This window comes from Candoia aspera, chromosome 2 (genome assembly GCF_035149785.1).
Source record: "Candoia aspera isolate rCanAsp1 chromosome 2, rCanAsp1.hap2, whole genome shotgun sequence".
Lineage (NCBI taxonomy): Eukaryota > Metazoa > Chordata > Lepidosauria > Squamata > Boidae > Candoia > Candoia aspera.
In genome coordinates, this window is record NC_086154.1 from 70,225,416 (window position 1) to 70,249,122 (window position 23,707).

A 23,707-nucleotide genomic window follows, 5' to 3' on the forward strand; every position below is an offset into this window, starting at 1 on the left:
TCCACACAGTGAAAGGCTTTAATGTAGTCAATGAAGCAGATGTTTTTCTGGAACTCTCTTGCTTTTTCCATGATCCAGCAAATGTTGGCAATTTCATCTCTAGTTCCTTTGCCTCTACGAAACCCAGCTTGTACTTCTGGTAGTTCTTGGTTCACATACTGCTGAAGCTTAGCTTGTAGGATTTTGAGCATAACCTTGCTAGCATGTGAAATGAGTGCAATTGTACAGTAGTTGGAACATTCTTTGGCCTTGCCCTTCTTTGGAATTGGGACATAAACTTACCTTTTCCAATCCTGTGGCCACTGTTGAGTTTTCCAAATCTGTTGGCATATTGAGTGCAGCACTTTAACAGCATCATCTTTTAGGATTTTAAATAGCTCAGCTGGAATACTGTCATGTCCGCTAGCTTTGTTGTTAGCAATGCAGTTCTTTGTACCTCCAAAGAAATGATGGGTTACTCCCAGCTGGGTTTTACTTTCTTATTTGCCAGACACCTTACATTAAAATGAATGGGAAGGAGTGATATATAATCATTTAATTTGTGACATGACTGAGGATCAGGAAAGCTCTTAGTCCTGTAGAACAATGTTTCACCATGCATGCCCCAGGCACAGCACCCCTCCTTTCCTCTGTTTCTGATACTGTATTAGAAATAACTATGGGTGATCCCGTATTTGCCTTATCATGGACGACAGAAATGTGATTTTACATTTGATGTTTTCTATGATTTAAGTTTTTTTTTTAATAATCAACAATGGAAAAATCATGACTCTTTACAAAACTTTGCCGATCAGCTGAGGAACTGTTTTTTTCACTTCTCTTTGTTTATGTTCATATATGTCCTACTTTTCTTCCATAGGACTCAAAGCAGCAGAACCAGGGTTTCCAGGCATTGACCAGAAGCAAGATTTAGGTGGAGAAATATTGTTGTAGCCCATGTCTTCAAATCATGCCTTGTTGACTGATCCCCTCAAGATGCAAAAGTATTCATCATTGTCCATTCTTGATTGGCGGCAGCTCTCTATAGAATCCATCACTTGCTATCTGAACATTTAAACTGACATTTCTGGGGTTTTCTAATGTGTGCTCTGTTAGTGAGCTGTCATCCTCTACTAAATAATCAAGATAAAGTTTTGCAGCCATAGGTGAGATTTGTATCGTATCTTTTAAACAGTAGCAACCACGCACACAGTAATAATGAGCAACTTTCTCTGATTAAACTGAAGGTAGGATCACATTTAAAATGGATTTAATCATAGCACCATAGCAATGCAGATGACCTCCAATCTGCATGACATTTTGATTTGACTTCTGTTGATGCAAATCTGATTAAATTTCATGGTTTGCTTACTGCTCCCTCTTAATGCTAATGATGCTAGACAGACATCACCATGTTTCAAGTCACTGTTGTCTTCTATTTCTATTCTCTATGTAAAAAGTCCTTCATTCTTTTCAAAAATTACTGAAATAAACCAGTTATTTCCAAGAGATAAAGATGATTTATCTCTTTTTCAGTAGAGCTTGCATCCAAAAGACCCTTTGAATGTTTTTTAAGTTTTATTTTAATAAGTACCACATTGCATTCTTTCTCTGTGATCTCTTGACATTATATTCTGCTCTTCCCCATCCTGGTTCCCTCCAAATATATTGGACTCCAATTCCCATCATTCCCAAATAGGTTGGGATAGGCTGCCATATATTACAAGATAATATGCATATACTATTGAGTTGTTCTTGACTACGTGTTAACTCTACTGTTTGATTCTACGGACACCTGGAGCCCTTGTGTTATTTTGCTGAATCTATGTGAAACAATAAATGACTGATGAAATCTGTATGTTGAATCCATATACTGATTCCTATGGAAGTTACTGTTGAAGATGGAAACAGAAAGAAAAACACCCTTGGTAGTTTTGGGGTAATCACAGCAGCAACAGCATCTCTCCCCTCTTGCCCAAAGGCAAGACTTTGTATCTTCATGGCCTGATACTAAGTCCATCTTTCATTTGACAGGCAGTCTTAAACAATGCAACTTTCATCAGTGTAGCAGGAGAGGCTGATAATTATCAGGACCACAGGCAGTGTGAGAAAATGTTAAACTTTCTTTTCAGAGGAACAGCCCTTTTCTGAAGCTGCTATTGACCTGGGAGACAAAGAATTCCTCCACTGGGGAGTCACTGGGAATTTCCTTCTGACACGCACTTTTGAAGAAACGTTATCTTCAGGACCACAGCAGACATGAAAAGATTCTTATTAACCGTCCATGCTTACTTCTATTTCAATTGTTATTAAACTCTCTCTCTGCTTCCCTGTTGCTTGTACTTTAAAAAATCTGCAGGTGCTTAACATTGGAAGGTTAACTGGAGTACCATGGGACAAAATATAGAAGGACAAAATTTGGAACTCTAACAGCATCCATGTTCCAGCAAAACAACAACAACACTATGTTGACATATTTGGTGCATGGCTAATGGTCAACTGAATAAAAAGGCATGCTAGAGTGATCTGTTTGTCGTGCCAGAATGAGCAGGAAGACTTGCCATTCTAGACCAGGATTACTGTATTAAAGATGGGCACTGAATAGCTGGGAGGACATGAGAAAACATGATCTTCCTTCTAAAAAAGGGAGTAAAAACTGTAATAATATTCAGATTTGGACTAACTGAATATGTTTAGTCAGAGTCCAAAACATTGTTCTGCTTAGTACTGTAAGAAGAGAAGTAATGTAGTTAATTCAGCTGTTAAATTCAACTCTTCATCTCACCTTATTAAACTTTATCTCCAATGATGTACCTTCCTATTCATTTTCATTTCTGTGGGCAGAGAGGAGTGTGACTGTATCTACTTCTATACCTGCACCTCAAGGACTCTGCTATTTTAATTAGTTTTGAGTGGGAAAAACCAGGTTTATAAATATGCATTTTTCTTTATGTGTAGAATTTGAAACCAAAGCAATTTTTGAGTGAAGAAAACTAACTTCTTTATTTTATTGCTTTTTAAAATAATGACAGAAATAGAAAACAAAAACAAAAACAAACAGTACACAAAGATACATACATTATCCAAAAAAGGGAGAGAAATACATAACAGGTGCTTTAAAAAAGTGAGAAAAATATAACAGAAAAAAAGAAATACATAACAGGTGCTTAAAAAAAGTGAAAAAACAGAAAAGATAAGATACAAATATGAAATATGTTATTACAACAGTAAACAGTTACAATTCTATATATATTTGTCTAATGCAAATATGATGCAAGTATATACAGTTATATATATATATATATATATATATATATATATATATATATATATATATTTGTTGTTTATTCATTCAGTCGCTTCCGACTCTTCGTGACTTCATGGACCAGCCCACGCCAGAGCTTCCTGTTGGTCTCTCTCTCTCTATATATGTGTGTGTGTGTGTGTGTTTATTTCTAATACTATTATATAACCATCATGCTTTTCCCTAAACTACTGTATTTTGTATAAATGAGTCCCATATTTCCTTGTACTTATCCAAAGTCTACCTCTATAGGCAATCCTCTCTTAGGCAGCAAGTGTAATCAGGTCTTCAATCCATTGAGTAAATGGGGCCATACATTTATCTTTCCAATGTTGCAATATCAGTCTTTTAGCCATAGTAAGGCCATGGATAATCCATTTATGTTGTCCAGTTGACAAATTCCAACTAACTTGCTTTTGTGAGGGTGGGATATTTGTACAAATTCCTCACCCTCCCTATTTACCACCTGAGTAGTTAGGGCGTGTCCTTCCAAAGTTTCTTTCTTTGGCTGTTACTGTTGTGGGCTCCTTTCTCTTTTATCTGATCACTTCCTAGGCGGCATCTCCCCTGTTTTCCAAGGTCACCCTCACATTCCATCCCACCGCCTCAGCTGTAAGCATATTGTGAGGTTTGAGCCCACTTCTGACTCTGAAAATGAAACCTATCCAGAATCAAAAGGGGAAAACAAAACTTATCAGGAGGGGCTTGGAGAATCTAAACCAGGAAGTGACTCAGCAGAGCAGGAGAATTTGCAGATGCGGATTGGATAAACTCCAGAGGGGGATCTGAATCCTCCAATCAGCACTAGAGACAGGAGAGCAGAGAAGCGTGCAAATCAGAAAGCAGCTCGATTGGCTGCTGGAGAGAAAAGGCGCAGAAAGGATCATGTTAAAAGGCAGGTGTGCAAGGAGCAAGCTGCTGGAGACAACCAATCCTTCGAGCTCACAGCAAATGTGGAAGAGTCCTTACCAGCGTCAGAAGCCTTGCCAGTAGCCAGTGTGCAATCAGCGCCAGCGTCTTCTGCCACTGTGGATCTGCCTTCTGCACAAGCAGCTCCAGTCGAGCCTCTCCCTGCCATCCCTGAGGAGCACAGTATCACGTCCAGCTCCAAGCCTCATCATATCTCTCCAGCGCATTCCAGGTGTGCTCCCAGATTCAAGCCTTGCCTAGACTCTCCAGTCCAGTCCAGCCTTGCTTCCAGTTCTCAGCCTTGCCTAGACTCTCTGGTCCAGCTCAGCCTTGCTTCCAGTTCTCAACCTTGTCTAGACTCTCCGGTCCAGTCCAGCTTAGCCTCCAGAGCCAAGCCTTCTCTAGGGGTTCCTGTCCAGTTTTGCCTAGCCTCCATGTGTCAGCCCCATCCTAGCTGTGTGCCAGCCCTCAGAACCTTGCCCCCAGCTTCTGCCTTGCTATGCACTCTAGCTTCACCAAGTCTGACAGCTTCGATCAGAGAGTTAGCTGAATTCTGCCTTGCTGTTCTGCCACAGTCTGATCCTGTAGCCTTGTCTGTTCATCTGTCATTGCCTGGGTGGTCTTGATTGTAATTTCTTTGCTTATTTATTCACCAGAACTTTTACTGTTGTAAAGAGTTGTTTTAAATAAAGAGTTTGATGATAATTTTGTCTGGCCACCTCATAGTCTGAACAGGACACATATCGGCACCTCCTTGAGTAGTTCCTGGTCCCTTCCTTCCTTCTGAGTAAGGCTTTCCAGCATGAGGAACCAGCTCTTTTCTCTTCCTGGGCAATGAACTGAGTCCTGTCCAGCCAGCATAGAAGGGTGGAGGAGTTTGTTTATACAGGCCTGATAAGGATAATCCAGCAGGTGCTTTCTCTGTAGGGTTCTCTTTGCCAGCATCTGCCCTCAACCTTTTTCTTCAACCCCCACATCTGCAGCCTATTTGGTTAGCAAGCTCCAAGTCTGCAGGCACTCATAGTTTGGTGCTGTGGCTGACTCACAAGGGGGCTGCTGCTTTCCTTTCACCACAGATGTGCACTCATCCACAACTCCCATCATCTATCAACAAGTCTGGTGATGCTCCCTTGGTGGTGATTTGGTCAAGCCATCTGTCTCCTTGAATTGGATAGTACTACACCTCATCAAGGCCCTTCTCTTGCATATCCTTACATGATGATTCTTTGAGTTTATGTGCTTCATCTGAGGCTTAATTTTTTCCATCTTGGAGAACTGAAGATGTCATTTGTTTCCTTCAAACCTTTGGTTGGCTTTGGCTCTTCAATTCCAAAGTCCATAAGAGTTTGTATACAAATACAAATTCCCAGCCTGCCTGGGCTGCTGATACACAGCAGCCTTTTTGGAACTTTTTCAGCTGCCCTGAGTGTTCCACCTTCAAAGAATAAAGAACTTATGACTTATCCTGCTTTTATTTTTCTCTTGCATCCATTTGGGTATTCCCCGCTGACAGTCTGAATTTCAAATGCACTGTATCCTTATTTCTAGTAATCTTTAAGTGGTATGCTCACTTTTGTGCTTATGATCCCACAGCAGTGGCCAAGTCCAGCCTTCTCATTGTGGTTATGTTCAGGATCTTACCAGTTGCCTTTCTCTACTAGTTGATAAACAATAGAACTTCAGCGTTTCATCCTTCCATAGACAATATGTCTCCACTCAACAGCCCCATTCTAGCTGCTTCTTAATTAGAATTCTAGGTGAAAGTTAGGATTTCTCACCAAATGGTGTCTGTGTGTTTTCCCTGAGCAAATTCTTTCCATTGACCAAGGCTGTGCACTTAGGAGTCTCAGCCACTAGTGAGCTGAAAATCAAAGCAACTGGGAAGTGTGAGCCACAACAGGAAGCATAAGAAAGAATAACTGACTGTGAGATATACAAGAACACAAAGGACAGTTATATTTTGAAAAGTTTGTAACAGACTGTTTTACCACATAACAAGGTAAACTGTTGTATACTGCCTGAATGGTAAGAAGGTTTCACTTTCTTAATGGTTGATTAGGCTAAGCATGGAAATGGCACTATACTTGAATCTGAAAATGAGCAAACATCTGGGATAATAGACAAATATCACAATTTCTAGGAGAGCAAACTCTTGCATTATCACAAGCAATCAGTCCAATACCAAAACAAGAGGCAGGTTGAAAATGTATCATTGACTCAAAAGAGAGTAGCTTTGCATGAGTGAGAGAAACATGAAAGAATTTGAATCTTGGTTTTACTATAACTATGGCTTGCATTTGACACAGCATAGGTAGAATTATTGCATAATGACTTCATTAACTTTACTACAATAAATCTACTTATCAGAGTTTTGGTGACCTTGGCAGTCTACTCTTGTAATTTCTTGCCTAACTGGCTGAGAACAAAGTGACAGCAATTTCAGCAACTCATTATTCCCATTAGATAGGTAGCAAAATTTACTTTAGTTTCTAGGCTAAGACCACGGTGACCAACTTTCGCGCCATGCCGATGAGTGCTAAGAGGTTGTTAAACCCTTACTCCAGTATAAGGATGAGGTAGACCAGCATTGGACCCAGGTAGTTGCCATTTCAACCAAATGATGAACCAACTGGTACAACAGATGGGTCAGATCCAGCAACCACTGGCTACAGCACAGCTGTTGCTTTGGCCCCTAACTTCCTTGCTAGATAGTATGATAGAACTTCAAGAGATTTAAGGACTTCATCGCTCAATATAGTTGTATATATCCTTGAAACCAGGGAAATTTCTAACAGATTGACCCTGTGTAGGATTTATAACTGGCCTCTTGACCATGGGAGTTTCAAAGTGGGCAATCTCTTTCCTTAAAAAGAACTCTGTTTTAGACAATTATGCTAATTTTTGGCCAGACTGAATCCTGTTTTCAATTACCTAGTGAGACTAGCCAACAACTAACCATAATATTTTATAATTGTGACAGATCCAGGTACTTATGGCTGACTTTCAACCTTTTCTTGGAATGTGAGCTGGAAAGAGGGCCATTCTGATAAACTACAGGGGAGCTAAATCAACAGGGTACTCCAGACATATTTGAAATGTTAATCCAGCATTGTGTAGCTATAGACAGAAGATCTGAGAACTGTACCACAATATTGATGGGAAAGAGAGGTACCATTCCTCTCTCTCATTCCTCCCTCCCTCTCCCTCCGTCTGCTCATCAGAGTCTTTGGTTACCAAGTCATACAGCTAGGAAACGGCAGAACCCCACTGTAAGGAGCAGAAAAGCCATACTGACACACATACAAGATCTTTGTTTATATTGTGAGACTTCTGGTCATTTCACCTTAGGTAACCTTGCTAAAGTTTCCCACTGAATAAATCACCAAGTACCATACACACGGAATAAGGGAGCAGCTGTGTAAGCAACTGTGCTGTACTAGGCACTCTAAGACTGCATTATTGGGAAATGACACAGCTTACCATATAGGAGCTCAGAGAGTGGAGTATCTGGCAATGGAGGGTGGGGCACACATATACATTTCTCAGCATCAACATTTGATCCTGCCTATTACTATTTGCACCCAGACTGGTTCTGCACTAAATCTTCAGGTCCTCATATATTCTGGAGCCACATTGTATAGACTGCAATCACATACAGATATATCTTGCCCACTCAGACAACACATCCACCAATAAGGATGGAAAGCACTGATGGCAGACTGTTGTGTTCTGGGCAATTTTTGAAAAAACAGCCCCTCTTCAACTTACCCTGTTTATAATCAGGAAACTTTGCTATTCCACTTCTCCTTTACAGATCAACAATTCACATTTTTTCATGTCACATTCGATTCTCAGAAATGCCAGCCTCATTTGCAAGATTTAATTAGTGTCAATTTAAACAATCCTGGAGGAGCTGAAGATGCTCTCCCCAGCCCCCTACTGGCTGGTACAGGAGAAAAGTAAAGGGGAAATGGTGATTCCTTGTCCTCCAGGTTCTTGGAGAGGAAGGAATGGGGGATTGCTTTTTAGCCACAAAAGACATGCAGAGAGATTCAATGGAAGAATCACAGGCCATTCTGGGATTGGATACCTAGCAGGAGGCCAAGGAAATGGAAAAGAATTCTTAAAAGGTAAAGTAGTATGAGAGCAAATTCTCACAGTCACAAACAGTGAAAAACTAGATCAGTCATTCACCAAAACAAGGGACAGATGGAAAGCATCCTTTTCATCCAAAAGAGTGTGGATGTTCTAGCCTATTACATCCATCAGGAGGTAAGAGAAGTGGAAGCATTTTAACCTTGATTTCACTATAAATAGGGCTTCAGCAGTCACTGGAATTCTTTTGTCATGACTTCATTAACTTTGCTTTAATAAATCTACTTATCAAAGCTTTGCAGTCCTTGCCTATCTATTCTTGCAGGTTTTTTGTCTACACAGCTGAAAGAAGCCTGATAATTGCCTTCCAGATTAGTCTCCTTTATGATGGTTTTGAATTTTGGTGTTGGAGAAGACTCCTGAGAAGACCATGGACAGCGAAGAAAACAAACCAATGGATCATCAATCAAATTAACCCAGAGGTCTCACTTGAAGCACAAATAACTTGACTCAAATTATCCTACTTTGGACATATTATGCAAAGACCTAGCTCTCTAGAAAAGACTGTAATGCTGGGAAAGGTGGAAGGAAAGAGAAGAAGAGGATGACCAGCAGCTAAGTGGATGGACTCAGTTACAGTGGCAATGACTACACCATTGGAAGACCTGAAGACTAGGTGAGGGATAGATTGTCATGGAGAAAAATCTATGTGGTCACTAGCAGTCAAAAAAACTTGATGGCACAGAATCACCATCACACAATCACCCCCCCCCCCGGATTTATCTGTTCCCTCATTCATACCCCGTTCTCTTTCTCCATGTAATTTTTGGCATGATATCCATACCCTGTTTTTAGTCAATTTTTAAAATGTATTACAATGAATTTAATATTTAAGAAAGCTATATGAGATTAGCTCAAAAGTCTAGTTCAGCATCTTCTTTCCCAACCTGATGCCTATGAGAATTTGACTGGGTATGAAGAGAATCGCATCCTTCTCTTCACAGCCCCAGCAACTGATTTTCAGAGGCATACAGTCTCTGAACCCAAAAGTAGCAAATCACAATTATGACCAGCAACCATTAATAGCACTACCCTTCATGAAGTTATTCAACCATCTTTTAAGGCAGGACTGGTGAAAACCTATAGCATATTGCACAGTAGGTAAGATTTATGAATCAGAAAGGACTTAACTGTAGTCACAACTGAAATGCAGAAACCAGAATCTTAGTATGCCATTTATTATTGGCAAGACTCTCATTTGGATGAATTTAGGCAAAGAACTGGATGTAGGACATCAATGCCATAAACTATGAAAGGGTTAATTACTCAGTTATAATTAAGCAAAAAGGGGACAGTTTTGCTATTTATCCATATAGGGAACCTGGGGCTGGAAATTGTCTGTAAAAGTCGTAATTCTAGGCAATGGGATTAATCCCCGCCCCCAGTAAAGTTGGGAATAAATCTATATTGGCTTATAAACAAATCTACCCAAGTGAAACACAAGCCTTTTTGGAAATCCTTTGCTCCCATTAGATCCCTCTGATCTGTGGAACATCTTGTTAGGGGTTGTGTTCAATATTTGAGAATGGATTTAAAAAGAAGAAAAGATTATTTCGCTCATGAAAGGTAAAGTTGCCTCAGATGTGACAGCTTGAAATCTTCAGAGGCTGGAATCAAAAGCCTTCTAAACCCACTGCTAGGTTAAATAGCTGTTTTTCATTACTCTGAATATTTCAGACTTGCAACTCTGCAGGTGGGTAACCTCCAAATAGACTTGTTGACTTGCTTCATAAATCCAAAGAAGTTCTTATCATGTCCTGCTGTATTCTGACTGCAGCTTCTTGCCTACCATAGATGCAAGACTGGCTTCAAAGTGCTGTCTCTGGAGCTACTTCCAGGGTGAGCACCCACTATATAGCTTCTTTTTAAATGTGTTTCATGATCACATAGCTCCCAGCAGTTTACAATATTGCCCTTCTTGATCACCCTTCAGCTCCAAACTCTCTCACAGTCAAGACATTTGAAATAAAGACACCTTTTTAAAAGCTAAAAGAATGACTGCACTGTCTTCTCTCCAGAAGTTTTGACTGTTGCAGGAGATGGTAATCTTGAAAAAGCTAAACAGAGTCAAACCTGGATAGTTCTCAGTTGAGGAAAGACTATAGTAAAACAATACAGTGAGAAAAATAAGCAGAATTCCGTGAGTTAACACAAGAGGGAGCTCATAAAGTCCAGATAGTTGCCTTGCAGGATTTAACTGGCTAAATTCCTTCAATGCTATTCAACCTGTTCAAAAGACAAGACCTGTAGTTAAGTTCACAGGATTGTGTGGAATGCTTGTTGTTATATGCCATCTGCAAAAAGAGGCTTTTGTATCTGCACGGAAGAGCAAATACTGGCAAGTACAAATTAAAATCTAAAAGAACCCCAAACCCTGTTATTATTATATATATATATATATATCATATTCTCTTTTTTGATGATAAAACCGTTTTTATAAATAACAGCTCCAGAGAAAGTAAGGGTTGAATCATGAATGTGCTTTGGATCAGTCTTTAACCAAACTGTGTGTTCATCTACCAGGTGAAAATCAAGGAATTATTTTAGTTCTGCTTAACATTAACAGGGAATGGATTTAAGAATACCTTAGCAGCACCCCAGGCAACTACTTTGCCCTTGTGGACACATGTAGAATTTTGAAAGCCTGTCATGGTTTCATTGTTGATCCACAAATGGCTACCATGGCCATTCACAAAATGCCTGTTAATTAGAAAACAAGAAATACTGTTTTCCATCCACGATACTTCCTATGTTCCTAGATTACTTCTGGCATTTTTTTTGGACAGGTGGGCCCATTCCTAAGCAAAGCATTGGACTGCCAACATCTTCTATTTTTCTAAGAACAAGTGTGGGATTCACTTGGATTCCAAAGACATTTGGAAATACCAAGATAAAAAACTTGCTTTGTCACATTCTTATTTATCTCTTTGTTTCTTTGAAAAGAATTTTCAACATTTTAAGTAAGGCAGGGAGCTTGGGAGACATGTCACCCATTGTTACCCTAATGCCTAGGAGACCTGCTTTATCATGTAGGTTGAGTGATTTGACATCAGTGGAAGAAAGCCTTCTCTTAGAGAAGTAAGTAACTTTGTAGAGAGAATCAATGGCCCAGGGAGTACAAGCTGACAAGGGGAGGATAGATATAAATGCAGAATGCCATCCACTGCCCAGATGGATAGTGTTTTTATTCAGACATAGCTGGTAGATATAATGATTTGTAGTATCAGGGGAAAATAGTGTATTCAGAGTAAGCAATATCAAGCTTCAGCTTGGTGTATATTTCATTTGCAGTCATTTCTTCTGACCATTTTTCATGATTGCTGGGTCCTCCAAAAACAAACTGCATGTTTTTGTGGGGTAGCTTTGTACACATAACTGCAAGGCTCTGTGCCTGGCCCAGGGAGCAGCTGCACACCCAGATGGGAGGGTCCGCATCAGCCAGTGGCCCCTACTCACAAGGGCTGAATGGACCATTTTCTTAAATCCTTAAATTGCCACTCAGCATAAATTGATTTATATTTGTATTTTATTCAATTTATATGGCCACCCATTTTGCCAAGGTGTCTCTGAGTAGTGATCAGGGTTAGAACATCAACATAATAACAAAAAATAGAGATATTATTTATTTGATTTATATGGAATAAAATGACTAGTTTATAACATGACAGCCGCCTCACGAGCTGCCATTGAACCTAGCACAGTAAAGCTGTTTCCTCTCACTACAGGGTATCTTGGGCACCTTTCAGAAGAGATTAAAAACTCCTTCTTGGAGAATAATTATACCAAGCATTGCTACTAATCATGATGCCTTCAAATTATTTCAGTGTCAGAGGCAGGGTGTTTAATATCAAGAGGAGCGATATTGCATTTGTGTCTGCTCGTGGGCTTCCCAAAGGCATCTGACTGGCCTCTGTGGAAAGGAACCACAACACTGGACAAATGTTTCACTGTCTTTCACTACTGCCTCTTCAACCTTTGTGGTTTTATATTCTTCTCCAAGTCTTGTATATACTGCTTTCTTTTCTGAACACGTGTAAAGTCCAGTTTCCTTTAATTCGAGCTTGACTCCTTGTGTGTTCATATCAGGCCCAGCCGAAGAATGATGAAGAATCAGTCTATTCAAATTCCAGTTCTTTATTTGCTCACACCATATAGACAGAATACGTCTTGCCAGACTAAAGTGATTCTACCTAACCTAAGGGGAAATACCCTGGGAGAGCCCTAGGGCAGGGCTAGTCTGAACCTCTTCATTTTCCCAACGTTGCTTCCCACTTATCACTACCACTTCCTCATCACTGTGCAAACAGAGAGCACTTTTTGCCCTATGTTGGAACATATGGTGGATTGTTATTCAGTAGTAATTTTTGGAAGATATTATACTGGATATTTAGCTGAATAAATAATTGTACCTATGATGAATTCCAAAAAGGAGGAGAAGGTGCTTGACTGCCACCTTGGTGTAAATCTGATTAAGAAAAAAGTTACGTATACTGATACAAAGACCTTGGGAATAGTTTAGTTTGGGAAAAAGGTTCCTCTTTATACTTACAGTATATCTATACTTCCCAGATGAACAGGCTTTAGAAGTTGCCGTATGTCACAAATTCTGGATAGTATAGCAGGATTCCCAATTAGTGAAAAACATCTAGGAACTATTTCTAAATCCCTAGCATTTCTGTGGAATTATAGAGTATCTAATTATTGTTCAAGAAAGAGTCGGATGTCCAGTGCTGCACTTAAAACTGGACCAGAAGATGCAGGTCCAGGATCATTACAACCCAAGAGTTTCACAAGGTCTGACGGTTGCCATAAGATCCTTAAAAAATAAAACAGAAACAGAAAAAGGTTCCACTACAGAAACAAACAGCCATGGTAATCACCTTTATTTCCCAATGTGAAGTTAGAACTGGAGTTTGAGAGAATTAAAAACAAAAAGAGGTTCCCCCATCTCTGTTCCTTACCCAAGCAATAAGAAGGTTGGGGAGAACAAAAATGGGGTTTAGAGAAAAAGAAAAGAAAGCCCTATGTAGTGGCCCAAGGAAACATAACAATAAGATCCATTTTTAATTTATTTTGATTTTCATTATGAAATAAGGAAAATAACAGGGGCTGGGCGGAGGGGAAGGGGAGAGGCAATGATGGTATGAGGGCTTCCCAGAATCTTGCTAAGGCCCTATTCACTCCTAGAACTGCAGCTTTCTCTTAGTCACTGTGCCTGAGGCATATCAAAATGTCTAAAAGGTAAGTGGCTATGTGTAGTCCTACCACTGTCTCTGGATGCCATGAGAAAGGATGCATGCATCCCACCCCAAATCTGAGTAAAGCAGCAAATATGGCATTGCATATTTTCAGATCTGTGGCAAGATCTTTACCTGAGATTTCTTAAGAGTTACTTGCTTCGTTATCTTGGCTTCCACCCTAAAAATAATAATAATCCAACAATAATAAGGACTGAAACTGCTAGGTACAGCAGAATGATTTGGGATAGGAAGAAAAGTCAGAGCAAAACTATTCAAACTGAAAATAACAAGGAGATCTTGCTAAGCTTGTCTGCATTCTCAATAGCACATCGACAGGATGCAGAGGGAAGAGAAGGAAATGTATTATATGTATACAAAGCATCAGAAATGATTAAGTATCTATAGATATACATAAATAATCATGATCTGTTGGTACCACTAGCACTACTACTGTTACTGATGTTTGAAAAACTCTGGGGAAAAAAGAAAGCTATTCAATGTTCCAGACAGTCAAGAAAAGCCTTCAGCATAAAGTATATTGTTCTATCACATCATATCACATTATGTTGGTTGAGAAAGATGTCCATGTGCTTATACTGTATAGCTATAGAATACTTTTATATGGTTCTCGAATGGTACATCTCTCTTTGATTGTATACTGTACATAAAATGATGCATGATCTTCCCCATTTCTGAAAGGAAGAAATGACATGAAGTCATTGCATTATGTTACTTTATATGTTCATGCCAGCCAAATGAATTACAGATTCATACAATACTGGACTTAGAAACAACTTTGGAGATCTTTAGCAGTGGTGTGCACAAAATAATGATGTATATAATTATAATAACAAATTACTGGCAGGTAGGTATACTAGTTAATGCAATGGTATTCCCAGTAGTAACATGGCTGCGAGAGCTGGACCATAAGGAAGGCTGAGAGAAGGAAGATAGATGCTTTGGAACTGTGGTGTTGGAGGAAAATTCTGAGAGTGCCTTGGACTGCAAGAAGATCAAACCAGTCCATACTCCAGGAAAACAAGCCAGACTGCTCACTTTTGAGGGAATGGTATTAAAGGCAAAACTGAAATACTTTGGCTACATAATGAGAAGACAGGACACCCTGAAGAAGATGCTGATGCTAGGGAGAGTGGAAGGCAAAAGGAAGAGGGGTCGACCAAGGGCAAGATGGATGGATGATATTCTAGAGGTGACGGACTTGACCTTGGGGGAGCTGGGGATGGCGACAACCAACAGGAAGCTCTGGCGTGGGCTGGTCCATGAAGTCACAAAGAGTTGGAAGCGACTGAATGAATAAACAACAAAAGGTATACTAGTAAAAAACTTAAGAATTAACCTAAGGTGTTAAGTCATGAGATGCGAGGAAATAATTACAGAATTAGGAAGTTGGAATAAAGACTAATTTGAAGAATGATGATTGATGATAAAAAATATATATGAAAAACTCACAACTAACAATTGATTATACCAAGCTCTTCAAATATCCTTGCTTAAATGAGGTCAACTGAGAGCATAAAACAGAGTAGAGCAAGCCATTATTGAAGAAAGTTTCTGTTCCTCAAGTCACTGATTGGTGAATCCCTGATATAACATTCTCTGTGATTATATCAAAGAACTCTCAGTCATTCAACTCATCCCATTTTCCCCTCCCCGTTCAACATCTTTGATATCTGAAAAAGTGAAAGGAATGTGGTGAATAAATAAATGAAAGGGAAAGGGAAAGCTCTATAAATGTAATGAATGAATGAATGAATAAAATAATATTTTTTTTCCAGACAATGCCTTAGCCTAAAAAAACATGATGATTGGGGATTGCCTCAAGGAGTAAAATGAACCTTCATTTCTCTTTAGTCCTTTAAAATCTATCAGTATTAGACTGAAGCTCCAGTTAAATCTTCTAAAAATGATGTTTAGCATTTGATGCAGCTAAGGAACTTTGAAGTGAGCATGCATCCATCCCTCAGCACATTGGAAAGTTTTGCAAGTAGGCCATTTTATTTCAGCTGCATTCTTACAGCTGGGGCTAGGCTAAAATGAAGTGTGAGGAAGATCAAAACATACGAAGTCAACCTATTGGTTCATTTTCATTATCTTTATCATATTTTGAATTGGGAATAATGTTTAAAGATCAATTAACTAATTACTGGAGTCTAAGTGAATAAATGCAGTTGAATTCAATTATGTGAATAAATGTAATTAAATGTGCAGATACAAAAACTCAATCTGACCCTCAGATGATTAGTTAATCAGTAAATCAATGTAATTAAGGTTGTGTAATAGCAAAAACTGAGTTACTCTTAGGAAAATCATGAAAAAAGTGTTAGATATAATGTGCATTTGCTAAACAGATCAAAAAAGTTTGTTGGAGATGGTGGGTATAATAAATTTAATGAAATAAACTAACTATTTTAAACAGAAAGACCCTCTTTCATATATTTATTTATAAAATTTCTATCACTGTCCATCTCCTTCCCAAGAAGGGACTCTGGGCGGTTTACAATAAAAATAAAATTTAAAATTCAGTACCAACTATAAATAATTCATTAAATATAAATACAATGGAAGGTAAAAATATAAAATGCAGTAAAAACCAAATGGCAGTAAGTTCTACTTCAGTCCATGAATATATAAATAAAATTATAATATATATAATTTTAAATTCATTATTACAATAACAAAACAGAACCAAAATGGGGATCTTTAAAACCCCACTCTATCAGTTACAATTTGCTCTTTTTTATTAATCAAATAATGCTTTTGTTAGATAATTTATTATTACATTGATCAAAGCTTGTGGACTAAAGTTTAATACAATTGTTGTTCACATGAATTTAAAAATGGATGACGTTAGAAATCAAAATAACTAAAGTGATTGCATATATTTACTCAAAAGTAAGCTCTTTTGACTTCAGTGGACTTACTCCTAATTTAGTGTGCTGGATCTTCAGTTTTTCCTTTCCTGAAAGTAATCCATTTATCATAGTAAAGGTAAAGGTTTCCCTTGACATTAAGTCCAGTCGTGTCCGACTCTAGGGGGCGGTGCTCATCTCCGTTTCAAAGCCGAAGAGCCGGCGTTTGTCCGTAGACACTTCCATGGTCATGTGGCCAGCATGACTACACGGAACGCCGTTACCTGCCCGCCAAAGCAGTACCTATTAATCTACTCACATTTGCATGTTTTCGAACTGCTAGGTTGGCAGGAGCTGGGACTACCAACGGGAGCTCACCCCATCACGCGGATTCGAACCACCGACCTTCCGATCGGCAAGCTCAGCAGCTCAGCAGTTTAACCTGCAGCACCACCGCATTCCTAACCCATTTATCATAGCTCTATGTAAATCATGGAAATCAGCGTTTGAAAGCTGGCTGGGAGACTTCGGGCCAGTCCCTCTCTCTCAGCCCAACCTACCTCACAGGGTTGTTGTTGTGGGGATAATAGAAGGAAGGAGTATTAGGTTTGTTTGCTGTCTTGAGTTGAATATGAATGAATATGTATATATATATATATATGAATGAATGAATGAATGAATGATATAATAATAATAATACACACACTGTTGTCCAGTGCTAGAGAGAACAAGTGATGAAACTAGCTGTGTGATGTTGTCACACAAACCACATGACTTATGTACTTGTGTCTGATAACAGGAAGCAAGTACAAAAGGCCAGAGTCTGATTGTGATGCTGTAGCAATTTGTCATTTTTGTCTCATTGCGGTTTATACTGGACACTTAAGTTCTAATATGCTTAAATTGCTTCACCTCTGCTTTACAAAGCATTAGCTACAATATGTTGATAGGAGCAAATTTTATTTTTCACTCTCAATTCTAATCATTTGCTGGGATTGTGGCGAAGATATTTGGTGCAGGTGTGCCCTCGGAGCTGTAGCCATCTCTAAGGAGCTCTTCTGCAGCATCTTGGTGGTAAAAGGGCAGCCTTGGCAGGGTTGAAATGTGAACAGCCACCATGCCGCCGGACGGACACACTGGGAAAGGTGAGTCAGTGCCCACTGCTATTGTCCCCTGACCAGACTGACAGGAGGAGGAAGTGATAGCAAGGAAGAACTGGAAAGGTGAAGGGGCACCTAGAAGACCAATCGCAACATGCAGTAGTCATGGGTTGCTGCCTCTCTCTCTCCAGCTATAACCAGTGGGATGTAGGACAGGGGACACTGGATTCCCTGAAGTAAAAGTGCAAGGGTCAGGCTTCCATTCCTACGATGACATGGACCTCATGTGAGCTTGTGGTCATAGGCTAGTCTGTCTGGATGGGTATAGAATGAGTTAGTAGGTGATTATTATTGAGGTGAGTGACAGGATTGGTTTGTAAACTGCTACCACCAAGGAAGTGGTTGATTTTTGCTCCAAGTATAACATAGAGATCCAGTGTGGGAATCTTGGAAGAAGAATATGGCATGGGAATGGATATCTCCATGGTGACAAAGGCCATGGGAAGTATGACAGAAGGCTTCTCATTGTAGGAAAAGGGAAATCTTTAGTCTGATATAGTTCCCCACTTCAGATCTCACTTCTAGCCCTGAATGATAGGCTTGTTGAGTGCCATAGCCTCAGTATGCTATTGGTTAATGCCAGATCCACATGTAACAAGGCTGCATTCTCTATGATAAGATAGTAGATGAGATCTGGCTTGCGTTTCAGAGATCTAGCTTGGCAAAGACATAGATGTGCCATGTCTGAAATTTGCACTTCAGTTTTCCAGATGCTCCAACAGCCCTGATGCTACAATCAGGAGGAGATATGGTAAGGACTATTTGTGAGATCTTAGCTGTAATCAAAGTGTGATAAAGAGAATTAATTAATGAATACAATGACAGAAAGAAAAATAGCTGTGCTGTATGCCTGTGAAACTAAGAGAAAGGAGAAGGATGTTACAGATCTGAATGAAGGTGGTCTGATATTGTGGAGTTCATGAATACATGCATGGAAATCAACATATGAGGTTTAATTATGAATAAAAGGGCTGAAATATATGTCAGAATGTAAGAATAGATGTCATCTAGGTTGTTGTGGGTGCATATGAAAGTAGGACTCCATAGATTGGTAACAGGTGCATGTTATGCCCTTCTGTATCTTGTCTTGAATATTTCAAATGTTATTTAGACGACAGGAAGTAAATTCTTGGAAGGGATTGATTTGCATATAACAGGGAAAAATTATAGTAGCAAAGGAGAAAATGCAGTTAGTTTGAAATGGTAAAGGCAACTTTTTGACTAAAATGTAAATTCTTTTCAAAGGCATCCTTTCAAGTGACTTTTAACTTAATCAGGTTAATATATCCTATTTCAACCACTTCAACCAGACAGGTTGACTGCAGATGTTATACTGAAGTTGGAAAACATGATAGAGGAGGACTATTTCATGGCATCTGAAGAGACAATCCCATCATCCACATATCTTCAAAGATGGCATATTTAATTGAAATTACTAACCTTGGAGATATATCACATCCTTGTTGCATAAAAGCTCCCAAGGAGAACCAGAGGCTATTAAATATCCCAAATTCATTGGTCTGGTCATTAGCTGGTTGGTCACGGCCTTCCTCAAGCTCTTCATTATGCCATTCGTACGGGCTGAAGCGGCTAACCAGAAAGAGGACAACACTGACACCAATATAGGCAAAAACGATACACATCCAGATCTCATAAGCTAAAGGATCCAGGAAGGAAAAGACCCCGGGCTTGGACTTTTGAGGCTTTTTAATCATGATAGATATGCCCAGGCTCATAAAAGGTTTGGAAAAGTCTATGACTTCCTCTCGCACTAGAGTGATAGTTAATGGTGCAACAGCCACATCAGCTCTCTGAAAAGAAAGGGAGATAAGTATTAGAGAGAACATTCTGAAGATCTGCAAAATACTCTATCAGAATGTATCAAGATTTTGTTAGCAAGGTTTGGGTGGGGGGGTAGAAGCATAGCATTATATATATTTGCTCTATTTAAGATACTAGTGTATTACTGGGGTTTTTTTTGCCATGAAGTTTGGTTTCCATGTGTAGAAACCAAGTTTGAAAAGCTTGAAAATACAAGTTATATGTTGTAGACACCTCAGTTTGATTTGTCTCATATTTTTTCCTTTCTGCATTGCCTTATAGACATGCTTGGATTTATATTACTTTATAAATCCAAAACAAAAATCATTCACATGTGATTCTGCACTATTTTCTTTTGTGGAGATAATTGTTATCTATTGTGTCTTATCAAAGATGTTGATACGATCCTTTAGTTGATGTCCCAGTCTAGGATTTGTGATATTTCAATTCCTTAATTCTTTATCTCCCCCTCCCCACTTAAAAAAAGCAGAAGAAAAGGTCCTGGTAGCATGATACCTACCCATTTATTTTAAGATGGAGATATTTTGCCTGATACAAATAATTTCAGTTAACTGCAACTTGCTCAACAAAAATGACCTGTCTGTCAATTATATGGTATTGTTGATTGATTGATTGATCAAATTTATACGATGCCCATTTCACTGTGCCAGTGACTCTGAGCAGCTTACAAGTAAAAAACACCATAAAAATCCATAAAAAATATATGAAGTTAGAAAGTTAAATGATGATTGGGGCAGGTTTTCATATTTTTCTTGCTGTTAGCTGAAGAATAATCTCAAGTGACAGCAGCAACTGAATGCAAACAGCCAGTTGCTTTATGAAAATTTATTTGAAATTTCTAGTGCTGAATGATAGGAATAATACCTTTGAAGATGTTCTGGCATCATTAGCTATTATAATTGTAAACCACTGATTCAAAGCTAGAAACTTACTCCATACACTAGCTCTCCAACCATGCCATTCCACATTTTACTTTCAGAATCTCGAGCACCGTATTTTCCATCAGCAACAATCTGCAAGCTGTAGTTGTAGCCAACGTGTTTTGCAATTTCAGCAGCTAATTCTACACAATATCCCTCATATCTCATATTTCCTTCTAATGGCTCACTGCTCTTCTTTTGCATCACATATGGAGCTTCCTGGGAGAAACGGAGGAAGTTACATAATCAATGCTTCAACGTTTTGGCAATGCAATCTTTTTTACATAATGTTAGAATCTTTGTGTTGGATGTAAAGCCAACCCACACACAAGTTAATTGGTTCCACTGCTGAACTGCTCTAGGAATACTGTCAGGATACAGTACAGAGGGAAGCAAAAGACAGGAAGCTTTGGAACACAAAGGCAGTGTAGATAAGACAAGACTAGAATATTATTTCTAGCAATGGAGAAATAATGTGCATACTCCTATAGAGTAAATAAAATTTTACAATGCCCAGAGCTGTAGTAAATAAAATAAAAAATAAATAGCTTTGAGGAAAGTATCTGAAATATAGATTGTGCACATGCACATCATGGTTCTGTTTAAAAACACTATTATGACAAAAGCAGTATGTTCTCAATAGGATTTATAAATGGTTTATGGAGGGAGAGACAGCTGCTGTCTGGAGCACCACCCCCACTGAATTCCATAAAGAAGATTCTACCAGTTGACTCTATACTGTCAAGCACAGTCAACTAGTTTACAAAGCTCAGCCATACTGTTACTGCATTGACAGTCAGAGACCAATAGTCCAAGATACAAGTCACTCAAAAAGAGTAATAAGTAAACCACAACAAAGCAAAATAAAAGTAAATATTAAATATTAATTAATCAAACAATTTAGGAGGCTATTTAGGAAAGCTATTCCAAGACCCAACAATGGATAAGTATATCTTACTTGTTAATGGATGAGAGTTAAACCCCTAGCCCTCTTACAGCAACAGCAACAAAGCAAGAGAAAGCAACAAGCAAAAATGGGCAAATCCTCTAGATCAGTGCTTCTCAATCTCAGCAACTTTAAGATGTGTGGACTTCAACTCCCAGAATTCCCCAGTCAGCAGAAGGGGGATTTTAAAAGTTTCTGAGGTTGAGGAACATTGCTCTAGATGTTTTTATTGACAGGCCCTTTAATTAAAAATTGGTATTTTTTTTAATGGTATCTCTGAGAATGGAATGTTATCTTCTTCATTTAATGAAGCATTCACTACAATTATACCAAAACCTGGTAGAGATCATATGCTATGTGCTATTTATCAATCTCTTTTATTAATTAATGGGAACATCAAGTGATATCTTTAAAATGATCAAGGGGGGTTATCAAAACTAGACACAGATCAGATAATATTCAGCTAGTAGAAAATCTGGTTGAATAAAAATAAAAGACAAAGCTGCAATTTTAGTGCTAAATGTGGAAAACAGCTTTGATAAAATTCACAGAAAGTATATTGTGTCAGTATGTATATGTGCTTTCAAGTCAGTGTTGACTCCTGGTGACTGCCTGGACAAGTCTCTGCTGTTTTCTTGGCAAGGTTTTTCAGAAGTGGTTTGCCCTTGCCTGCTTCTTAGGGCTGAGAGAGAGTGACTGGCTCAAGGTCACCCAGCTAGCTCTGTCTCTAAGAAAGGACTAGAACTCACGGTCTCCTGGTTTCTAGCCTGATGCCTTAACCACTACATCAAACTGGTTCTCATGCGTTTTACCGTAACTACATGTGAATTTCTTATAGAATTTATAAAGTGGGTCCAGAGTCTCTATGAGACCCTCAATAAAGTGAAGATAAATGGTATTTTTAAAACTTTTCCACTTTATAAAAGTACTAGACAGAGATGTCCACTTTCCCTTTGGATCTTTGTTTAGAACCCCTAGCTTGTGCTATTAGACAAGGTTACACTATCTATGATTTCTGTATAATTAATTAGAATATCAATTTGATTTCTATGCTGATATTTTATTGTTTATCTCTGAATCTTGTACAGTACTTTGATTCTGGCTTTGCTGCATCTCACTAATGTCGTTGCTCGAATTGTGGGATATTCTATTAACCAGTCTAAGTTGGAACTGCTTTATAGTAGGTAAAGAGTTATTTATTCATGCATTAAGTGATTATCATTTTGGTATAGGTACTAAATTTATCAATTATTTAGGTATTCTTACCCCAAACAACATTTCTCAAATAATAACAATGAATATGAATAAGATATATAAAGAGGTTTCTCTGTACTTTGGCAGATGGGAGTTATTAAAATTATCTTTTAGGCTAGGATCAACACTCTAAAAGTGAATAGAATTCTCAGGACACTTTAATTTTTGCATGGATACATATCTAGAAAATATTTTCAAAAACTCAGTATGCTGTTTTGTAAATTTCTGTGGCATTCTTCAATTCTGAAAATAACTTTGAAAAAGATGCAATTGTCAATTAAAGATCGGGGTTTCGGTTTTCCAAATTACACATTATACCATTATGCATATCTTTTGATTAGTACTAGTACTTGTGGACATCTTTATTTAGTGCATATCCTCCTTCCTGGGTCCTTTTGGAATATGCAACATCTTTAGTTAATTGAACTGTTTTGGTTCAAACTATAAAAGATTTGCTGTATTTTCAATTACTATTATATTGATTCAAAAACTGTTTTATATTTTTTAATGCATATATTCTTTTGAACTATATAGTGACTACATGGTTATTGATAACACAAGAGATACTGATAGGACAACAGAAATGGAGTCTCTATGGCCTGATTACTGCCAAAAGATTAGTTCTTCAACATCAGAAAGACTGAGTTATGGCCCCCATTACCCAGTGGAGTGAAGATATGATGGTACTTGTGACTTACAAACAAGTTGTGTATAGATGTAGATTATGTATGGATGATTACAGTGAAATTAGGTAATCTTTTATTGAAACTGTTATGTAAATTTTCATATGTACTATAGATCTATATATGCATGAGAAATCCTTATATATACAGCTTATACTTTTATCATTGCATTTTTTCTTTTTGTTACTCTTTTATATGTTTTTATTTTTCTCTCTCTGTTCTGTTAAATAAAGCAAAAAAAAATATAAACATTTCCTTGCCTGATCTGCAAAATGCATTTTAAATTAATTTTAATTTAATTTAATTTAAAAAAAATGCATATTAAATCAAGTCACCTAGCTTGATAAAATGGGCTGTGCAATAAGACGTGGGGAACTTATTCAAATGTCACTTCCAGTAAAGTGGTTGTTATTATACATCCCTTCTAAAACCAAAGAAAGAAAAC

General features: G+C 38.3%; 1 protein-coding gene across 2 annotated transcripts in view; it reads right to left on the reverse strand.

The window, feature by feature from the left end:
• GRIA1 (glutamate ionotropic receptor AMPA type subunit 1) overlaps window positions 1–23,707 on the reverse strand; it is a 97,285-nt gene that overhangs the window by 32,602 nt on the left and 40,976 nt on the right. For both annotated transcript variants that reach the window (XM_063292166.1, XM_063292165.1), the window contains exons 8-9: window positions 20,392–20,598; window positions 19,058–19,428 (exon numbers count right to left, since the gene is read on the reverse strand). In XM_063292166.1, the coding sequence (XP_063148236.1) occupies window positions 19,058–19,428; window positions 20,392–20,598 (578 nt within the window). The remainder of the gene's footprint in view (window positions 1–19,057; window positions 19,429–20,391; window positions 20,599–23,707) is intronic.